The sequence below is a fragment of the Rhinatrema bivittatum genome, chromosome 2, assembly GCF_901001135.1.
Source record: "Rhinatrema bivittatum chromosome 2, aRhiBiv1.1, whole genome shotgun sequence".
In the NCBI taxonomy this organism is placed as follows: Eukaryota; Metazoa; Chordata; class Amphibia; order Gymnophiona; family Rhinatrematidae; genus Rhinatrema; species Rhinatrema bivittatum.
The window spans coordinates 595,891,654-595,910,389 of NC_042616.1; the positions used below are offsets into that span (position 1 = coordinate 595,891,654).

The following is an 18,736-nucleotide window of genomic DNA, read 5'->3' on the forward strand; positions in this document are numbered from 1 at the left end:
TAAACAATAAATTAAAAAAAAAAAAAGTAGTGGCCACGGAGGAAATACATTATTTCTAGAACTGATATAGTAATAAGAATTATGATGAATTACTACCAAGATTGCATTTCTTCTTTCAAGCTGTCCCTTTTAGACATCATGATGCCAAAATAGCAGAGGTGAAAAAGCCATCCTTAACTTTATCTGATGAAAATAGTCTTCATAGATCTTTCAAAAAAATGTTGTATAAGCAACAACAAGAGTTCAGATATAAAAATATATTATTTGATGGGATCACATAATGCTGTAAGCAAGTTGGAATGTCTTCCCTGCTGCTCTGGGTGCTGTTCCTTTACTGTCCTCCCACAATCGCCTTACTAATTTTAGCAACTGATGCAATGCTTCTCAATACTATAGTGGGACACTTTAGAAATTCATTTGGTGAGTCTTGGTGAAGGTTATGTCCATTAGATCATCTGAAATGGATAAGGACAAAGGAAGACTAGCAGAACCCAAGATGACGAATGAGACCCATGCTGCCTAATGAAGTAATAGTGGCGAGGCTAACTGCTGCAGTAGTGACCACTCTCAATTCAAAATTTGAGAAAACATTGATAAACACGAAGAGATCAATATCAGCATGCCAAATTATAAGCAGAGAATGGTAGCGGTGTGGAACAGAGAGTCTAATCTATATGATGTAGTCCAGGGAACAATGGAGGATATTTCCCCTGCAGATGGAGGACAAAGTTCAAGATCTGGAGAACAGGTCTAGATACAATAATCTATGGTTTCATTCACTTACTGGAGTCGATAGCAGACACTGAGCTGCAAGGCTTCCTCGAGTTCTGGATTCCTCAAAAACTGGGCCTGGACCCTGATTTTTGGCAAATACTGGATTGAATGGGCGCATTGCATGGGCCGCAAAGATGGTGTCAGGGAGTGACCCAGAATGGTAATTGTATGGATATTTAATTTCTCACACAAAACACTTACTCTGCAAACATTGCATCAAGGCAAACAGTTTAGTTATGATGTTTGGAAGATTTTGGTATTCCAGGACTATTCTGCCAAGGTCACTGCTTATGTGCTGGGAACTGGCTCCTTTTTGCTCCAGGCTGCATGTCCTGAAAGTGAAGAATATCTTTCTATACCTCACCTGGCTGTGGGTGTTCAGTAAAGGCTAAATACATCAATGGAAGCAGGAGGCTAAATACATCAACGGAAGCAGAAGCCTACGTGTCCCAGTTAAAGATCAGCAGCTGAGTGGGGGAAGATAAGCTGAAAGGGTTGGTGTGTCTAGCACCACACACTGCGGGTAAATCTGTAGGAACTGTTTTTGATTCCACCACTTTTTCTGCTTATTTGTTTGAAATTTTAAAAGTTTCACTGTTGAGGCAACTTGGAGAAACCTGGGGATTGTTCTTCTTTTTGCACATCATGCATTGGACTGGGGGTGATTTTGAATGTGTCATTTGAACTACAGAGCCCTCTAGGTGCCTTTCTGGACAGAATTTTTCCCTTACTTCATAGTATAAGAAGCACTTGAGTAAGAGTGGATTCATTATGTCTCGAGAACATGTCATAGCACAGGCCTTATAAAGCGAATTCGGCTCAGCCCCTGGTGTTTTACAGTTCTTTATAAAGGTGGTGTCTTCATCGGTGATGGACTTTGCAGTCTATTTATGTTAGAATTGCAGTACCAATCTAAGACATTTTGCTGCTGCATCGGAAGAGCTCATGGTTTGCTCCATGTCTGTTTCAAGAGTTTTCTTTTCACAATTTACTTTTTCCTATCTCATTAACAATATTCCTATATTAGATGCTAAAAGTGTTAGCGACTGTCAATTTTTGTTTCTGTTGCCATAAGCAAGCCACATCTATTGTTTGGTTACTTGTGAGATATGCTATTGTTGAAGCTTTAGGAATGTGGGGATGGCATCCTAGGTGTCAAAGTGATTTTACCTTATTAACGAATTGGGTTTGGGATTCTGAGATTTATGGGACTAGATGGGGAGGATGGGAGGGTGGTTTGAGGGGGTTTCACAGTATGCTGAGTGGATAAGTAATGAACATATTTTGTTGGAGATAGATGGCATGGGGGTGGTCTAGAGTGGGGGGGGGGGCCTTTCCCATTTGTTGGATTGAGTTATATTGCTGCTAATTATCTTCTAGCCTAAACAAGTCTCCTGGAGCTTAAGCTAGTGACATAGAATGTAGGGGGCATTAATCAGTGTCAAAAAGCAAAAGATACTAAGTGCTTTTAAATCGGCAACGATCCAAGATTTTTGATGTTGCAGGAAACCCACTTAACTGATGTGGAACATCAGAAGCTGAAGCATTGGTGGGTTAAATGAGGTCCATTTTGCTTCCAGTAGCACAAAGGAAGCAGGAGTAGTAACTATTTTTATTTCATAAGTCCCTTTCCATTCAAGTGCATCATGTGTTTATAGATCCAGGGTGGGGGTGGTTCTGATAATGGACATAGTACTCTATGTGCATCCTATTATGTCATGCAACCTATATGCTCCAAACAATTATGATCATACATTTTTTGTTAATTTGGTTTTGATATTATTGAATTACTCTACACAGCTATTATTGTTTGGGAGATGATTTTCCTTGGTCCTGACCTGGTGTTGAATAGCTCACCTGGGGGCAATTTGGGAGACAAGAATATGAGGGAAATAGTGATCTCCTGTTTATTTGAACATTTAGAGCTTTTGGACATTTATAGAATCTTACACCCCCTTGAGAGAAACTATACACAAGTGTCCCTGGGCCCATTCCACTTGCCCCATATAGATTACCTGTTAGTGGGAAAGGCTTTCTTTTTTAGGATTAGACATGAGTATACGAGCTATTGAGACTGTTGATCGTGCCCCTGGATGGGTTGAATTGAAACTGGTAATGGAGTAGTGGCTTATCCTCAAATAGATCTTGGCATTTTCCCAAGATCTATTTGGTCAAAGATCTTAAATTTCCTGCCTTTTGGAAGAGCAAGTGAGAAGAGTTTGTGGAGCATAATGGGAGCATATCGAAAAACATGTTTTGTTTTGGGAACAACCAAGACAGTATTGAGGAGGGAAATTATCACCTGTACCATCAGATGGCGAAAAAGGTATTGATAGATTAATTTATTTGGAAAAACAGCTTCAGAATGATAGAAGGGCATGGGCGTGGTTAGATATGTCTGCATGCAAAGAAAGGTATCTAGCTAGTCAGCTTACAATGAATAGCTTAATTCATCAGCAAACATAAAAGAATATGAGATATTATTAACTTTACAAGTTTGGTAATTAAACAGGGAAATGATGGCTTCTTTGGCTAAAAATTAGGTGAAGTCTAACTATATTGTCACCGTGCGCTCTGACATGATGGGGGTGGTGAATACCAATAAGGGAATAGTAGTGCTCTTTTCCAGTTTTGATAACAACTTTATACCTTAAAGAACAATGACATCACGCAGCTGCACAGACTTCTGAAGGATTTAGGTATACCTCAATTATCTTGTGAACAGTTGCAGAGGTTGAATAACCCTTTTGACCAAGCAAGAAAATCATTGCTGGTATATAGGCAGCAAACATTTACAAGGATTCAGGGCCAACAGGTTTAGCATGGAGTTCTATAAAATATTATTTGAGGGAGCTGGCTACTATGGAACTGATGTAATAAGACCCTCACTGATTTTTCTGCGCAGATATTTTTGGTTGCGCCTGGCAAAAACCAGCAGACACGCAGGATGTAATAATGGCCGCATATGTTAATTAGATGCATGAATAAAATTCGCATACACCAAACAAACACACAATAATGCGTGCACTAATGCACGTTAATGCCCTATGTAGAAACCTACACGGACACCCATTGGCATGTGAACGTCTGCGATTGATTCTCGAGGCAAAAGCCTTCCTTTTTCAAAAAATGAATAAATTAGTGGTCTAGAAGTTTGAAGTGAAAGTGGGTAGAGCAATATCTAACTTCTTCATGATTGGACGCCAACCACTGGCAACAGCATGAAATACAGATGGGCGATTCTGCCTCATAGAGAAGCTGCCTTCTCTCTACCTGTTCCGTCAGCCACTTGGCTGACCTGCAAAAGCATAAAGAAACTGGTCTCCACACCGGTGCTTTCACTTACCACTGCCCCTGACCAGGTGCTAAATCCTACATTAAAAAACCTGCCCACTAACCCAATCTCCCTGCTAGGGAGGCTTCCTGCATTGCCCATGAATAGATAATTGCCTCCTTTGCAAGCAATTAGCATGCACTCACACACAAAAAAACGCAGGTCTGTAAGCACGCTTGTATGTGCTTTTTTCCCCATGCCACCAAAACCCTTATTAAATACCCGTATAAGGCTTGCACACACACGCACACACACAAATGCACATATAGGTGTACACAAACCCGCCGCAGCTTCAGGACACCTTATTACATTGGCTCCTTTATGAGGCTTTATTACAGAGAGGCTCTTTTTCAAGTCAAATGAATAAAACTATGATTTTAGTGCTACCCAAGAAAGGTAAGGACTCTATTTGCCCATGGTCCTGTTGCCCTATTTCTTTGTTAAATTTCAGTATAAAATTGCTTTAAGATTATGGTTGAAAGACTAGAACAGGTATTGCCTGATTTCGTTTCAATGTATCAGGTGGGATTTGTTAGGAATCGCTACCCCTTTACTAATCTGAGGAAGCTGATTATGGCCATGGAGCATTCCAGATCTTGTGGATACCTTTTTTGCTTGTTAGTTTTGATGCTGAGAAGGCATTTGATAGGGTTAAAGTGGGCCTTCTCTTTCAATTATTAGGTAAATTTGGGATTTAGAGGGACTTTTCTAGATCAAGTTATATTACTTTATTCGGATACAAAGGACATGATGTTAGTTGATGGAGAGCTTTTAAGAAATTCTGTCTTGTCAAGGGGAATGCGTCAAGGGTGCCCTTTATCTCCATTGTTATTTTTGCTGTCTGTGGATGTTTTGTTGCATAAAGTGTTACCGCTGCAAATCGGGCTTACCCTTCCTCCTATCTAAACCCCGAAGCAGGTGAAGCAAACAGCGGTGTCACAGCCATGCGACGCTATCCAACCCGCGCGGCACTTTAGCTCCATTCTCCTCGGCACATCAGTGTGCTTCCTGACGGTCACCGCGGTAGCGCGGGCAACTTTGGCTATATCTACCGGTGTTCTAGTACAAGCCTTGCCTCGGCTACAGGCTTGCTTGTGCTGGTACTGTTTCTGTGCTGATTCTGCCTTTGTCTTGACCCAGATGCTTGGATTTCTTCTTGTCTGCTGCCTGCCCATGACCTGGACTGGACTTTGGATTTCTCTTGCTTGTCTGCCTGCCTCTGACCCAGATTGCCTTTGATTCTCCATGCCTGTTGCCTGCCTTTGACCCGGACTGGACTTTGGATTTCTCTTTCTTGTCTGCCTGCCTCTGACACAGATTGCCTTTGATTCTCCATGCCTGCTGTCTGCCCTTGACCCGGACTGGATTTGGTTCTGCTGTTTCCTGCCTGTCGCTAACCTCGGACCTAGGATTTGGTGGAGACAGTGGCTCTGACTCCTAACTCTGGTTGGATCTGCATCCTTCTGTTCCTGGTGGCATCCAACCTTGGCTTGGGTCTCAGGTAACGCTTTTGTCTTTCTATCATTGGGTCCACATAACATAACAGTTAGCCAAGGCCATGAACCCGGTAGATTTAACAGCCTTGCAGGCCATTCCAGGACTATGTATTTGAGTTCAGCAACAGGGAGTCCTGGATCAAGTGACGGGATTCTTAGAAAGGTTAGTTGCTCGTATGGATGCCTTGGCTGTAGCAGCTCCTCCGGTACCGCCAACCCCTCCAGTACCTAGTTCTGTGCTGCGGTTGCCTCCTCCTCCTTCCTGCTTCAATGGAGATCCGAAGCTTTGCCGTGGATTTATAAATCAATGCAAAATGCACTTCTTATTACAAGCTCCATTTTTCCCCTCTGATAAAACCGAAGTTTTTATCCTCTCTTTCTTTTAAGGCCTGGCCTTGGCATGAGCTTCCCCTCTATGGGAGTGTGATGACTCACTGCTGAATAATTTGGACCACTTCCTCAAGGATTTTTGTTTGGTGTTCGACGAACCAGGCCTGTCTTCCTCTGCAGCCTCAGACTTACTCCAAATCCGTCAGGGATCCAGGTCTTTGAGTGAATACGTGGTTCAATTCTGCACCCTTGCAGCCAAACTTCATTGGGGAGAGGAGAGCCTTATTGCCATCTTCCGTCAAGGACTTTCAGACTCCATAAAGGATGAGTTGGCTGCTAGAGATCCGCTGGACTCCCTTAAGGACCTTATCCGCCTAGCCATTCATTTAGACCTTCGGTTTCAGGAACGTTTGCAAGAAAGGATCGCTTCTCGCTGTCCACTTTGATTGGCACATCTTTTCAGCGTCCCCTCATTCCTTCCAAACCACAAGAGGTATCTACCTCCTTAGAAGAACCCATATAGATTGACCGATTCAGGATTTCTTCCAAGGAACGGCAGCAATGACGACAGCAGAATTTATGTCTCTACTGCGCAGGAACCGGTCATTATGCCAATTACTGTCCTCAAAAGCCGGGAAACTCTCGGACCTAGGGTTGGTGAGAGAGGTCTCCCTAGGTCACGCGATCTCCTCTCCTCAGATCTTGGTTCCCGTGACTGTATCAACAATCAAAAACCCTATTCATCTACAGGCCTTCTTGGATACTAGTGCAGCCGGGGAACTTCATTGAGGAACGATTTGGTCTACTACTATCAGATTCCTACAGAACCACTCAAAACTCCACTTACCATTTCCTCAGTCTCTGGACAACCCTCTACTGGATAGGATTTCGCGTATTATCAGACCTGTTACCATAACTACAGGAGTCCTGCATAAAGAAACGATCTGCTTTTATGTTTTACCATCATCAGTAAATCAAATCATCTTAGGCCTACATGGTTGAGATTACATCAACCTCAAATAGACTGGGATATCCTGCAGCTGGCTGAGTCTCAAGTGTTACTGCAGCTGTTTGCTCTCCGTAAAACCTCTTCCTCGCAAACTCCCTGCTACTGGACCCATTCTTTATGGATTACCAAGCCAATATGCTAATTTCACTGATGTCTTCAGCAAGCAACAAGCTCCCACCATATTGCGACTATGATTGCAACATTGATTTACTTCCCAGGAAAATTCCCCCTCAAGGCAGAGTATACACACTGTCAGAACCAGAAACATAGGCCATGAACCAATATGTTCAAGAAAACCTGGGTTCGGGCTTTATCAGGCCCTCTTCTTCTCCAGCAGGGGCTGGGTTCTTTTTTGTTAAAAAAAAAAAAAAAAAAAAAGACTGCTCTCTACAACCCTGCATTGATTATCGTGGTCTGAATGCCATCACTCGTAAAAATCGTTATCCTATTCCCCTCATTACCGAGTTGTTTGACCGACTCAAAGGAGCACATATTTTTACCCAAAATTGGACCTTCGAGGTTGCCTATCTCGTGTGAATTCGAGAAGGGGATGAGTGGAAAATGGCCTTTAAAACTCATGATGGACATTATGAATATCTAGTATTTTGGCTTATGCAATGCACCAGCAGTTTTTAAAGCCATAGTTAATGATATTTTTTGGGATCTTCTTTACTCTCATGTTATTGTCTGTTTGGATGACATCCTCCTCTTTTCTAAGTCCTTGGACCAACACTTCCTCCACATACGACAAGTCCCTTCAAACGTCTCCGAGAAAATAGCTATTCTCCAAACTGGAGAATGTATGTTCCATAAGCAGGAACTTCCCTTTCTGGGCTACATTATTTCTCACTGGGTTACAAATGGATCCAGAGAAACTCAAGGCAATTCTGGACTGGCCTCAACCAGTAGCCTTAAAGCCTTACAATGATTCTTGGGATTTTCAAACTATTATCGACAATTTATCTCTGGCTACTCAACTTTAGTGGCACCTCTCACCGCCCTAACAAAAAAAAGGGCCGATTTTCGTAATTGGGGCCCAGATGCCATCCAAGCTTTTCAACATCTAAAGGAGGAATTTATTAAGGATCCCTGTCTGTGTTGTCCAGACCCAACTAGACCCTTTATTATAGAGGTAGATGCCTCTGCCTTAGGGGTTGGCACAATCCTTCTGCAATGATTGGAGGAGGGAAATCTTGCTACTGTGCATATGTTTCTAGAAGGTTTTCTGCGACTGAAAAAATTTATGCCATTGGTGATTGGGGACTTTTGGCCATTAAGTTAGCGCTGGAGGTGGTGACATTTATTGGAGGGGGCGAAATATACGATCACTATTTATACAGACCACAAAAATTTAGCTTAACTCTTGCATGCCCAGTGTCTGAATCCTCAGCAAGTTCGATGGTTTTTGGGTTTTTTTTTTTAGCAGTTTTAACTTTTAAACTACTTTTTCGACCAGTGGAGAAGAATTACTGAGCGGATGCCCTATCAAGAAGTTTTCCTCTCTGATGACATGCCAGTCCCACCTCGTCATATTATTGATCCTTCCTGGATTATGATTGCCGCTATTTTTACTGTTCCAATTGGTTAAGACTGTTGTTCCCAAACGTCTAAGGGGGAGGTTCTACGTTGGGCTCACGATTCCCGTTGTGGCAGGCCATCCAGGACTTTGACGCCCCAGGGAACTCATTAATTGTCCACTATTGGTGGCCCCAATGGAAAGAAGATTCCAAGAGATTTGTAGAGTCCTGCCCTACATTCGCTGCGCACAAACGTCTCCGGACACGACTCTGGGATTCTTACAACCCTTGCCCATACCTGACAAGCCATGGAGTCATATCGTGACTGATTTCATGACAGACTTACCCCTATCTGATGGAAACAATACCATCTGGATCATGGTCGACCGATTTTCAAAAATGGCCCATTTTATTCCTCTCCCTGCTTACCCACTGCACCTGAATTAGTTTGTCTATTTCTCCAGCATATCTTTCAAATTCACAGGCATCCCCAGCATATCATATCAGATAGAGGGGTCCAATTCACTGCTCATTTCTGGAAGTATCTCTGCAAGAAATTCAGAATACAACTTGGCTTTTCTTCTGCTTATTACCCTCAGACTAATGGATTGGTGGAATGGACCAACCAGTCACTTAAGTCCTTTTTGCGTTGTTATGTAACCAACGACAAGATGAATGGCCTCGCTACTTCCTTGGGCAGAAATGTCTCACAACAAACTATATCACTCAGGCTACAGGGATGTCCCCGTTCTATCTGATCTTTGACATCATCCGCGAATACCTTTACCCCTTGCTGCATCTTCATCTTGCCCTGCGATAGATCTGGTTATACAAAATTTAAAGAAACTATGGAAAAACACTCTGGTCCTATTGCAACAGGCAGCCACCAAAGCAAAAAAACAAGCAGATAAAAAATGAAGACCGGCTCCTCAGTTTCACCCAAGGGAACTGGTCTGGTTGAGCACTCGTAACCTCAGACTATGTTTGCCTTCCCTTAAGTTCACCCCTCGTTTCGTGGGACCATTCCCAGTTGAAAACGGATTGAGGAAGTTACTTATAAGTTGCGATTACCCTCCCACTCTGCGAATTCATGATGTGTTTCACATATCCCTCCTCAACCCAGCAGTTCTGTCTTGGCTTTCTAGAAAAACCTAAGGAACTGTCACCCACAATAGTGGAGGAGGACACATAATGTGAAGTTGAGGAAATTTTGGACGTTAGACGAAGGGGACAGACACTTCAATATTTAATTTCATGGAAAAACTATGGGCCGGAAGAGAACTCATGGGAACCAGCCAGCAACATTAGGCTCCTCAGTTAATCTGTGACTTTCATTTACGTTTCCCTCTCAAACCCAGATCTAAAAGACATGGAAGAGGGCCTTGCGGGGAAGGTACTGTTACCGCTGCGAAATCAGGCTTACCCTTCCTCGTCAAAACCCCCAAAGTAGCGTGAAGCAACAGCGGTGTCACAGCCACACAACGCTGTCCAATGCACACGGCACTTTGGCTCTGCCCCCTCGGCACATCGGCGTGCCTCCCGACGGTCACCACGGTAGCGTGGGAAAATTTAGCTATATGTACCTGGCGTTCCAGCACAAGCCTTGCCTCGGCTCCAGGCCTGCTTGTGCTGGTGCTGTTTCTCTGCTGATTCTGCCTTTGTCTTGACCCAGTTTGCCTCTGGATTCTTCTTGTCTGCTGCCTGCCTTTGACCCGGACTGGACTTTGGATTTCTCTTGCTTGTTTGCCTGCCTATAACCCGGATTGTCTTGGATTCTCCTTGCCTGCTGCCTGTCTTTGACCCGGACTGGACTTTGGATTTCTTTGCTTGTCTGCCTGCCTATGATCAGGATTGTCTTGGATTCTCCTTGCCTGATGCCTGCCTTTGACCTGGATTGGACTTTGGACTCTTCTTGCCTACTGTTCGCCCTTGACCCGGACTGGATTTGATTCTGCTACCTCCTGCCTGTCGCTAACCCTCGGACTGGGATTCGGTAGAGACGGTTGGCTCTGACTCCAACACTGGTTGGTCCTGCATCCTTCTGTTCCTCTGTGGTATCCGACCTTGGCTTGGGCTCAGGTAAGGCTGTCTTTTTATCATTGGGTCCACATAACATAACATAAAGTATTTATTGACTGAGCAGGTGACAGAAGGGTGCAGAAAGGAGAGCAACAGTTCAAAATAGCAGCTTTGTGGAAGATATTTTGCTTTTCTTACTAATTCAAAATATAATCTTTCTCATCCTTTTCCAGCTTTTTAGAGAATATGCTCCAGATGTGGTAATCCATGTTGCCTTTCCGTCTGCAAGATGCTGGTCTGGTTTTAAATTGAATTATGAGAAATTGGAGGCTCTGCCTCTTCCATGTGATATTAAGAATGATTGGAAAATGCAAGTTTCCCTTAAGATGAAAAGAGGAGGCCATATTTACTTGGGAGTTAATGTTACAGAAGATCCCAAAGAAGATTTAAAGTTGTAACGTTTCTCTTTTATTGAGGCAAACCAAAACAGTGACTGTAGCAATGACAGAATCTTCCACTTTTGATGGCCCTGAAGGGTAAACCTGTTTTAAGTTGATCTTGTTTCCCAAAGTGGTTGTGTGTAATGAGCTTCTGACAGTAGGGTTATTTAAAAAAGGATGTGCAGCACTTGGCTTTTTCATCTTCTCTGTTTCTTATGGAAAGAGTTCAAATCAGTGATCTTACTATCTTGAAGACGGAAAGGCATATGGATTACCACATCTGGAGCATTATAGCCAGGCATTTTTAAATAGTTTGTTTTGTCCCGGCCCAGCCCTAGATATATTTTGCATGCTGAAAGTGCCAAATGAACTCATACTGTACAGACAAGTATTTTGGTTGCTCGGGCAGGCTCAGAAGTATTAAATGAAAATATTTGAGCAGAATCTTCATAACCCCTTTCCTTCTGGTAAAAGGAAATCTATATTTTACTCCCTGGGTGCAACATAGAATCTTTGTACTTGAGACGCAGGAGCTTAAATCAAGAAGCACAAATATTGACATGTAGGCGGGGGTTATTCTATCTTTTAGGGATTTCAAGATTCAGTATGATTTACTTCACAATGTCTTTTTCTATTATTTGCAATTTCCTCATTATATTCAGGCTCTATGTAAGAAAGCCCCTCAAAAATCTATTAACAACGGGGAATACATATAATGAGGTAGATTTTAAAAGCCCTGCGCGCGTAAATCCTGCCGGATTTACGTGCGCAGGGCACTCGCGCGCCGGCGCTCCTATTTTGTATAGGCCGACGGCGTACGCAAAGCCCCGGGATGCGCTTAAGTCCCGGGGCTGAGTAAAAGGGGCAGGAGGGGAATGTCTAGGCGTGTTCGGCAGGCGGGGGGGGGGGGGGGTGTCAGGGGGACCGTGTCGGGGGTCCTGGGCGTGTCCGGGGGGCGTGGCGACGGTTCGGGGACAGGCCGGAAGGGTGCTCCCGAGTCCCCCAGCACTGCGGCCTTTGCCGGGGGGATGCCGAGGCGGCACGCGCAAGTTATGCCTGCCTCAAGCAGGCGTAACTTGCCACAACAAAGGTAGGGGGGATTTAGGTAGGGCTGGGGGGTGGGTTAGATAGGGGAAGGGAGGGAATGGAGACAGGCTGCGCGGCTCGGCGCGTGCAGGCTGCGATTTTGTGCAGCCTTGCACGCGCCGACCCCGGATTTTATAAGATACGCGCGTATCTTATAAAATCCGGCGTAACTTTTGTTTGCACGAACAAAGGTACGCGTGCGTGTACTTTTTAAGATCTACCTCATAGTGTTCTAATGTGCGGTAGCACTTATGAGTGTAATGACCACGTAATGATTATAACATTTAACTAATGCATACCGTCTTTAATTTCAAACGTTTCAAGAGTTTTTAAAATTATTTTTAAAATTTTTTTAATCTTATACTTCAATATAGTGCTTTGGCACTGGCTTATGTGATGCTTCTCGATGTGCACTCAACCAACTCACTCATGTCCAATTTCAAAGCAATGCTGTACTTATCTTGATAGGTCTAGTGGACCATTGTCCATCTTGCTAGTGTGAACCTCCTACATGAGTCAGGGTCACCATTACGTGGTATTATACTCATAAGTGCTACCATTGTAGTAGTTTTTTGGAGGGATTGTTAGAGGGGAAATTTGCAAGGGTCTTGTTATGGTTAATACTCTATGAAAGAAAGGCCTTACTAAAGCATTCAAGTTCCAGATGGAGGGCTTCTTTAGGGTAGACAGGTTTAAAAAATCGAGTGTTTCTAAATTATGGAAATTTATAGCAGAACGGATTACAATTATAAATATGATAGTTTAATTTTGAAGTGGAAGAATGCTTGCAATACTAATAACATCTTATCAACTTAATTGGGCTTTTCTTGAGGCCCAGACTTTGACAAACAGTATGATATTGAGGGAAGTACATTATAAATTCTTACAAATCTATATATTGCAAGATAGAACCTTTAAAAAAATAAGAACATAAGCAATTGCCATATTGTATCAGACCAAGGCTCCATCAAGCTTAGCATCCTGATTCCATCAGTGGCCAATCCAAGTTACAAGTACCTTGCAAGTACCCAAACATTAAGTAAATCCCATGCTATTAATGCCAGTAATAGCAGTGGCTATTCCCTAAGTCAGCTTGATTAATAGCAGTTAATGGACTTCTCCTCCAGGAACTTCCCCAAACTTTGTTTAAACCCAGCTATACTTACTGCCCTAACCACATCTCTGGCAACAAATTTCAGAGCTTAATTGTGCATTGAGTGAAAAAGAATTTTCTCTTATTTGTCTTAAATGTGCTACTTGCTAAATTCATGAGTGCCCCCCCTAGTCCTTCTGTTATCCGAAAGAATAAATAATTGATTCACATTTACCCATTCAAGTCTTCTCATGATTTTATAGACCTGTATCATATCCTCCTCAGCCGTTTCTTCTCTAAGCTGAACAGTCCTAACTTCTTTAGTCTTTAAAGTGAAGATGACTGACTCAGTGTTGTGTATTAAGTGTAAGACTGACAGAGGCACTTTGGTTCATTCTTTTTGGCTGTACCCCAGGTTCAGTCTTATTGGACAAGACTTTTACATTTCTTGAGTGATTTATTGGGTCAAATTCTTCTGCCCCAAGCAGAGGCGATTCTATTTTATGACTGGCCGAGATTGAACCTGAAACATAAGGGGCATGTCTATTTGTTTGCAAAGCATTTTTGGTGGGGAAAAGGGCCATCTTGTTAGTCTGAAGGAAAGAGGAGCCCCCCCCCCCCCCTCTTTTTGGCCATGGAGGAACTTGTTGTACAACATTATGAAGATGGAAACTTTATCCTGTGGTGTTTCCTTTTGCAGGAGACAGTAATTCTTTAATAGCTTGACTCCATATCTGCCAGAAACTTTCACCCAAAGGCTTATAGTGATGTTCTCAATTATATGTAAATTGATGCAGTATATGTCCTTGCTATCTGGAGCTTCTGGTGGAATTGTTTATATAATGGCTCTTTGTTATGCTATAGTTTGGCCCATAGCGGTAGGGGTGGGGGTGGGGGTGTTATTCTGGTGGTGGAGGAAGGAGGGGAGGGGATGGTAAGTCCTGCTGCTGTTCTCCATGTTATTGTGGGCTATGCCTGGGATGCGTAAGAAACAATTGTATGCTAGGCTTTTGTTAATGTTCTGATGGTTCTCAATAATAAAGTGTTTACATAAAATAGATTAGTTGACTTCTTAAGGGCTGATTTACTCAGGGGTTTTTTTTCCCCTCTGTTTAGGAGTAAAAAGGTTGATGTGGAGGTAAGAAGGCATAGATAGGCCAGTTGGTGTGCATGTGTGGCGTTCTAGAAAAATTAGGAAGCATGGGACTGGTGAATGTGAAAATGGAGTTGACTGCTTTTCCTTCCTCATTCACCCTTTGTTATATAATTCAGATTTTGAGCCTAGTACTTTATATCAGGAATTAGTCTTTGAGAGTGGAAGGAGAGAGGAATTTGGAGGGTGGGACAAATTTACAATAAAAGGTCTTTCTTAGTTTTGAGCATTTTAAAAATCAGTTTAACTTTTAGTGACGGCAGTCCATTCCAGTTGGCACAAATTAACCATGTGATTGTTTCTTTCAAATGGGGAGATATGCACAATAGAGGGAAAACAAATTGGGCAAGATTGTCCTTAAGTAGTATGTCAACAATAACATGTATAAGATATTAGTAGAAAGAAAATTCCCTCCGAGGCCGCTCCGATTTCGGAGTTGGCCTTGGAGGGAACAGGCAGCGCGCGCCGGGTTCGGCCCGCGCAAGTTGCACAAATGTGCACCCCCCTTGCGCATTCCGACCCCCCGGATTTTATAAGATACGCGCGGCTATGCGCGTATCTTATAAAATCCAGTGTACTTTTGTTCGCGCCTAGGACGCGAACAAAAGTACGCACTCGCGCAAATTTATAAAATCTACCCCTATGTGTTCTATATTTTTCTGGATATTTTTTTTTTATAGAAAAGAGAAAGAAGGAGTTTAAAAAGGAAGTTCTAGAAAGAAAAGCATTTCATTTTTGCGAGTGATTTCAATTGTCACGATTTGCAGTATGTTTCCATTGTAAGTTGAAAGGTTACAGTTTGAAAAGATGCATTTTTCCCATAAAAGCAAGATTGGCAAAACTCCTTCCTACATCTGGTCTTTGGGATAAAATAAAGCTAAAATAAAAGGATTTAAGTCTAAGCTACAAAGGTCACAGAAACAGTGTCTGTTTTCCATATTATTGACAGGAGAGTACTGTGACCAAGTTCTAGGCTAGCAGTGTTTTCTGAGGTCACATTCAAATGCTAACTAGTTTAGATTTAACATGCAAATTCAACTCTCTGGGCTTTTAAACACTAATTTAGCCTGTGACCTTTGTATAGGATGGGGGGTAGTGATGGCCAGGGAGGAGGGAAGAAGGGGGAATATTATGTATTCTCTTAAGACAGGGTATGCTAATGCTATGAAATGTTGCAGATAATTTCTGAGCTATTTTAACAGTACTGTCATTCATTCAAATATGTCTGTAGAATCTGTGTGTAGTATTTAATAATGACATTTTTTTTTGTGTTTTGTATTTTTCTTTTGTTTGGTTGTCTTTTTGTTTTGTCAGTCTCTGTTCCTCAGTCCATGCTGAGTGGAATTTTACAACCTCAGCCCATCCCTGCAGGAGAGACGGTAATTGTTCCTGAAAACCTGTTGAATAACTTGGGAGTCAGACCAGTTATTCTGATAGGTAAGCCTCCAGCTGTGACCAGAATGAAGAAACTCAGCCTGGACTATAGCCTACTTTCAAATAACCAAATTAAGTTAATAGATTTTTTTCCTGCATTTCATTTCTGTGCCCAGCTTATAAATATAACATGAGTTTCTTGGTTCTGTACACCGGTTGTTTTATTTCTTGCCTAAAGCACTTCATGATTGTCAACAGTATTCATGTGGTCCTAACATTAAATGATTAGTTTATCATAATTTAAAATTATGCCCTTTAATATTTCTAAATAGTCTGATTCATTGTTATCAGGTACTACAACATTCTCTGTGGCGAAAATAAACATTTCATATGTTTTTCAAAGAATAGAAGAGGGAGGTTTTACTGAGTTCAAATTCTGCTTCTGCCGCTGACATTATCCATAACCTTGGGTAAAATTCTTTATCTCCCTGTCACTCACTTAAATGGTAAGATCTTCAGGAAAGGGTTTCATCCTACCTATATGTAATTTGTTATAGGCGATAGAGAGGAGACTTGAGTACATTGATTTTGAGGGCTCTATTGGTGGAGTGTAGCCTCCGAGTAGGGACACCCTTGCTGAACGGGTCTTAAAGAAGAGTTAGACAAAGAGTGGACCATATGTACCCCAAGTTGGGGATTGTGCTAAAGGCTTAGTCATAAACATCAGAATAGAAAAAAAGTGGAGGGACCTATGGATTTATACCTTGAAAAGGATAAAGGGATTTTAATTATGGGTGTATTAAAAATTGGGGCATAAGAAGTCTTGGCTGAATGAAATTGAACATATAAAAATGTTCATAGGAAAATAAATTAACTTAGCTGTGATTATAGAGACTGAAAAGAAACTTAAAGGTACATAAGAGATAGTGGCGAGGATTTACCGTACTTTTCACTCCATAAGACGCACCTGACCATAAGACGCACCTAGGGTTCAGAGGGGGAAAATAAAAAAAAATGGTTGTGCTAAATCGGCTCTGTTCCCGGGCGACTATGTGCATCTTATGGAGCGATGGGTGTGGCATACAATTTTTTTTGTCCTCGTTTTAAGTCAGGGGAGGGCCATTTCGGTCCACTCTCCGGATCGGAAAACTTTTATCGTGCTATTTTGTGAAAAAAAAACCCACCCCAACCTTCAAATTTTTTTAACTACAACCCCCCACCCTCATGACCCCCCCCCCCCAAGACTTGCCAAAAGTCCCTGGTGGTCCAGCCGGGGTCCTGGGATCGATCTCCCCCTCTCGGGCTTTCGGCTGCCAGAAATCAAAATGGCGCCGGTGGCCCTTTGCCCTTACTATGTGACAGGGGCTAGCGGTTGCCATTGGTCGGCCCCTATCATATGGTAGGAGCAATGGACGGTCGGCACCATCTTAAAAATAGTGTGGACCATCCATTGCTCCTACCATGTGACAGGGGCCGACCAATGGCATCGGTAGCCTCTGTCACATGGTAAGGGCAAAGGGCTACCGGCGCCATTTTGATTTCTGGCAGCCGAATGCTGAGAGGGGGAGATTGCTCCCAGGACCCCTGTGTAATAAGAATATTTAAAGAAGACACTATGAATGGTAATGAACTTAAGGGATTTGTAGCATTTAGAGGGTAATTTTCAAAGGCATTTTTGGGGGTAAAATGTTGCTTTACCCACAGAAATGATTTGTTATAAAATTGCAAAATAATAACAAAAAACCTACCTAACATTCCTTTCCTATCCTCACTTCATAAAATATTAACTAAGAGGGGATCTTCATTCATGGATCTGAACCCTAGTGGAGTCCAGTATATTGTGTAGGTATCCCAGTATAATTATAGGTCTCTGAATGCAGTGTTCAACAGAAACATTTTTAAGTTTTGTTATGCGGTAGAAACTCAATACCTACCAACAATTGATTGTCTCCCCAAATATACTTTCTGGTGCTTGTCCACACTGTATCACTCAACATCTCCTCCAGCTCACTATTCAATGCTTGTCCACGCTGTATCACCCAAAACGGAGCCATATTTAAAGTGCTGTTTGCCTCAGGGGCTCACTCTCAACTGCTTTCTCTGGAAGGAAGTCCAGCATAGAAAAGACATTATTATAAAGTCAGCGTGTCAGGTGATTACAATGTGGACAAGCATCGGATAATAAGCTGGAGGAGACATCAGTTAAATATTGATTTTTTTCTGCCAAACAAAACTTTGTCCGATATAAAAAAAAACCCAACAAAAACCAAAAAACAACTTACGCCTGTCTCTCTCTCTCTCTCTCCTCCTCTTTTTCTGATTTGCATCTCACCATACGTTAAAGGTGTTTTCGCATGCGTTAAGGGGTTTTTGCATGCGTTAAAGTGCTTGACGCATACGAAAACGCCTTATAGCATTTTGATAAATGACCCTATTAGTCGGATAAGCCTGACTTATTCAGCTAAGTGGCACTTCTGAATATCTGGCTATGGTCAGCAAGTGCCACTTAGCCGGATAACTGACTTATTTGGCTAAGTTTTTAGCTGGATAACTCAGGGGTGGGGCATGGGCAGATCAGAGAGGAGTCATAAAAATATGGCCAGCAGTGTTTAGAATTTGCCAGAAATGTAGATTTAGACCAGTTATCCAGTTGTTGAGCCACACAGGACTTAATATGGACTCCTAAAAATGTTTAGTTGAATATTGCATTTAGAGTCTTATATTGGGGATACTGATACAGTAAGCTAGACTGTGCTAGGTGTTGAATCCATATATAAAGGTCTCCTGATATTTAGTTAATATTTATTCTGCAGTGAGGATATAAAAGGGCTGTTAGATTTTTGTTATTATATTGTACTATTTATTCAACCTCTATAGATTTAGTTTATTTTTTAGTATTGTTATAAAATTTCCCACTCGATATGTGGGTAAACTTACATGCGTATGTCCTGTGTGACTTTTTTCCCCAGACTGAGCAAAGGAATTACCAGAGGTGGAGTTGGGGAGGAGTTCATACTTATATGCATACTTTTGGATATAGATGAAGAATAGGAAAATATAAAGGAGACAATAAAGACAATTTATGAATTGTTAGGAAGAAAAATACATTTC

At 42.2% G+C, this 18,736-nt stretch overlaps 1 protein-coding gene across 5 annotated transcripts in view; it reads left to right on the forward strand.

Moving 5' to 3' along the window:
- The window catches only part of GREB1L (GREB1 like retinoic acid receptor coactivator), a 729,370-nt gene that overhangs the window by 447,484 nt on the left and 263,150 nt on the right, over positions 1 to 18,736 (forward strand). For all 5 annotated transcript variants that reach the window (XM_029591103.1, XM_029591107.1, XM_029591104.1 and 2 more), the window contains one exon: positions 15,566 to 15,688. In XM_029591103.1, the coding sequence (XP_029446963.1) occupies positions 15,566 to 15,688 (123 nt within the window). The remainder of the gene's footprint in view (positions 1 to 15,565; positions 15,689 to 18,736) is intronic.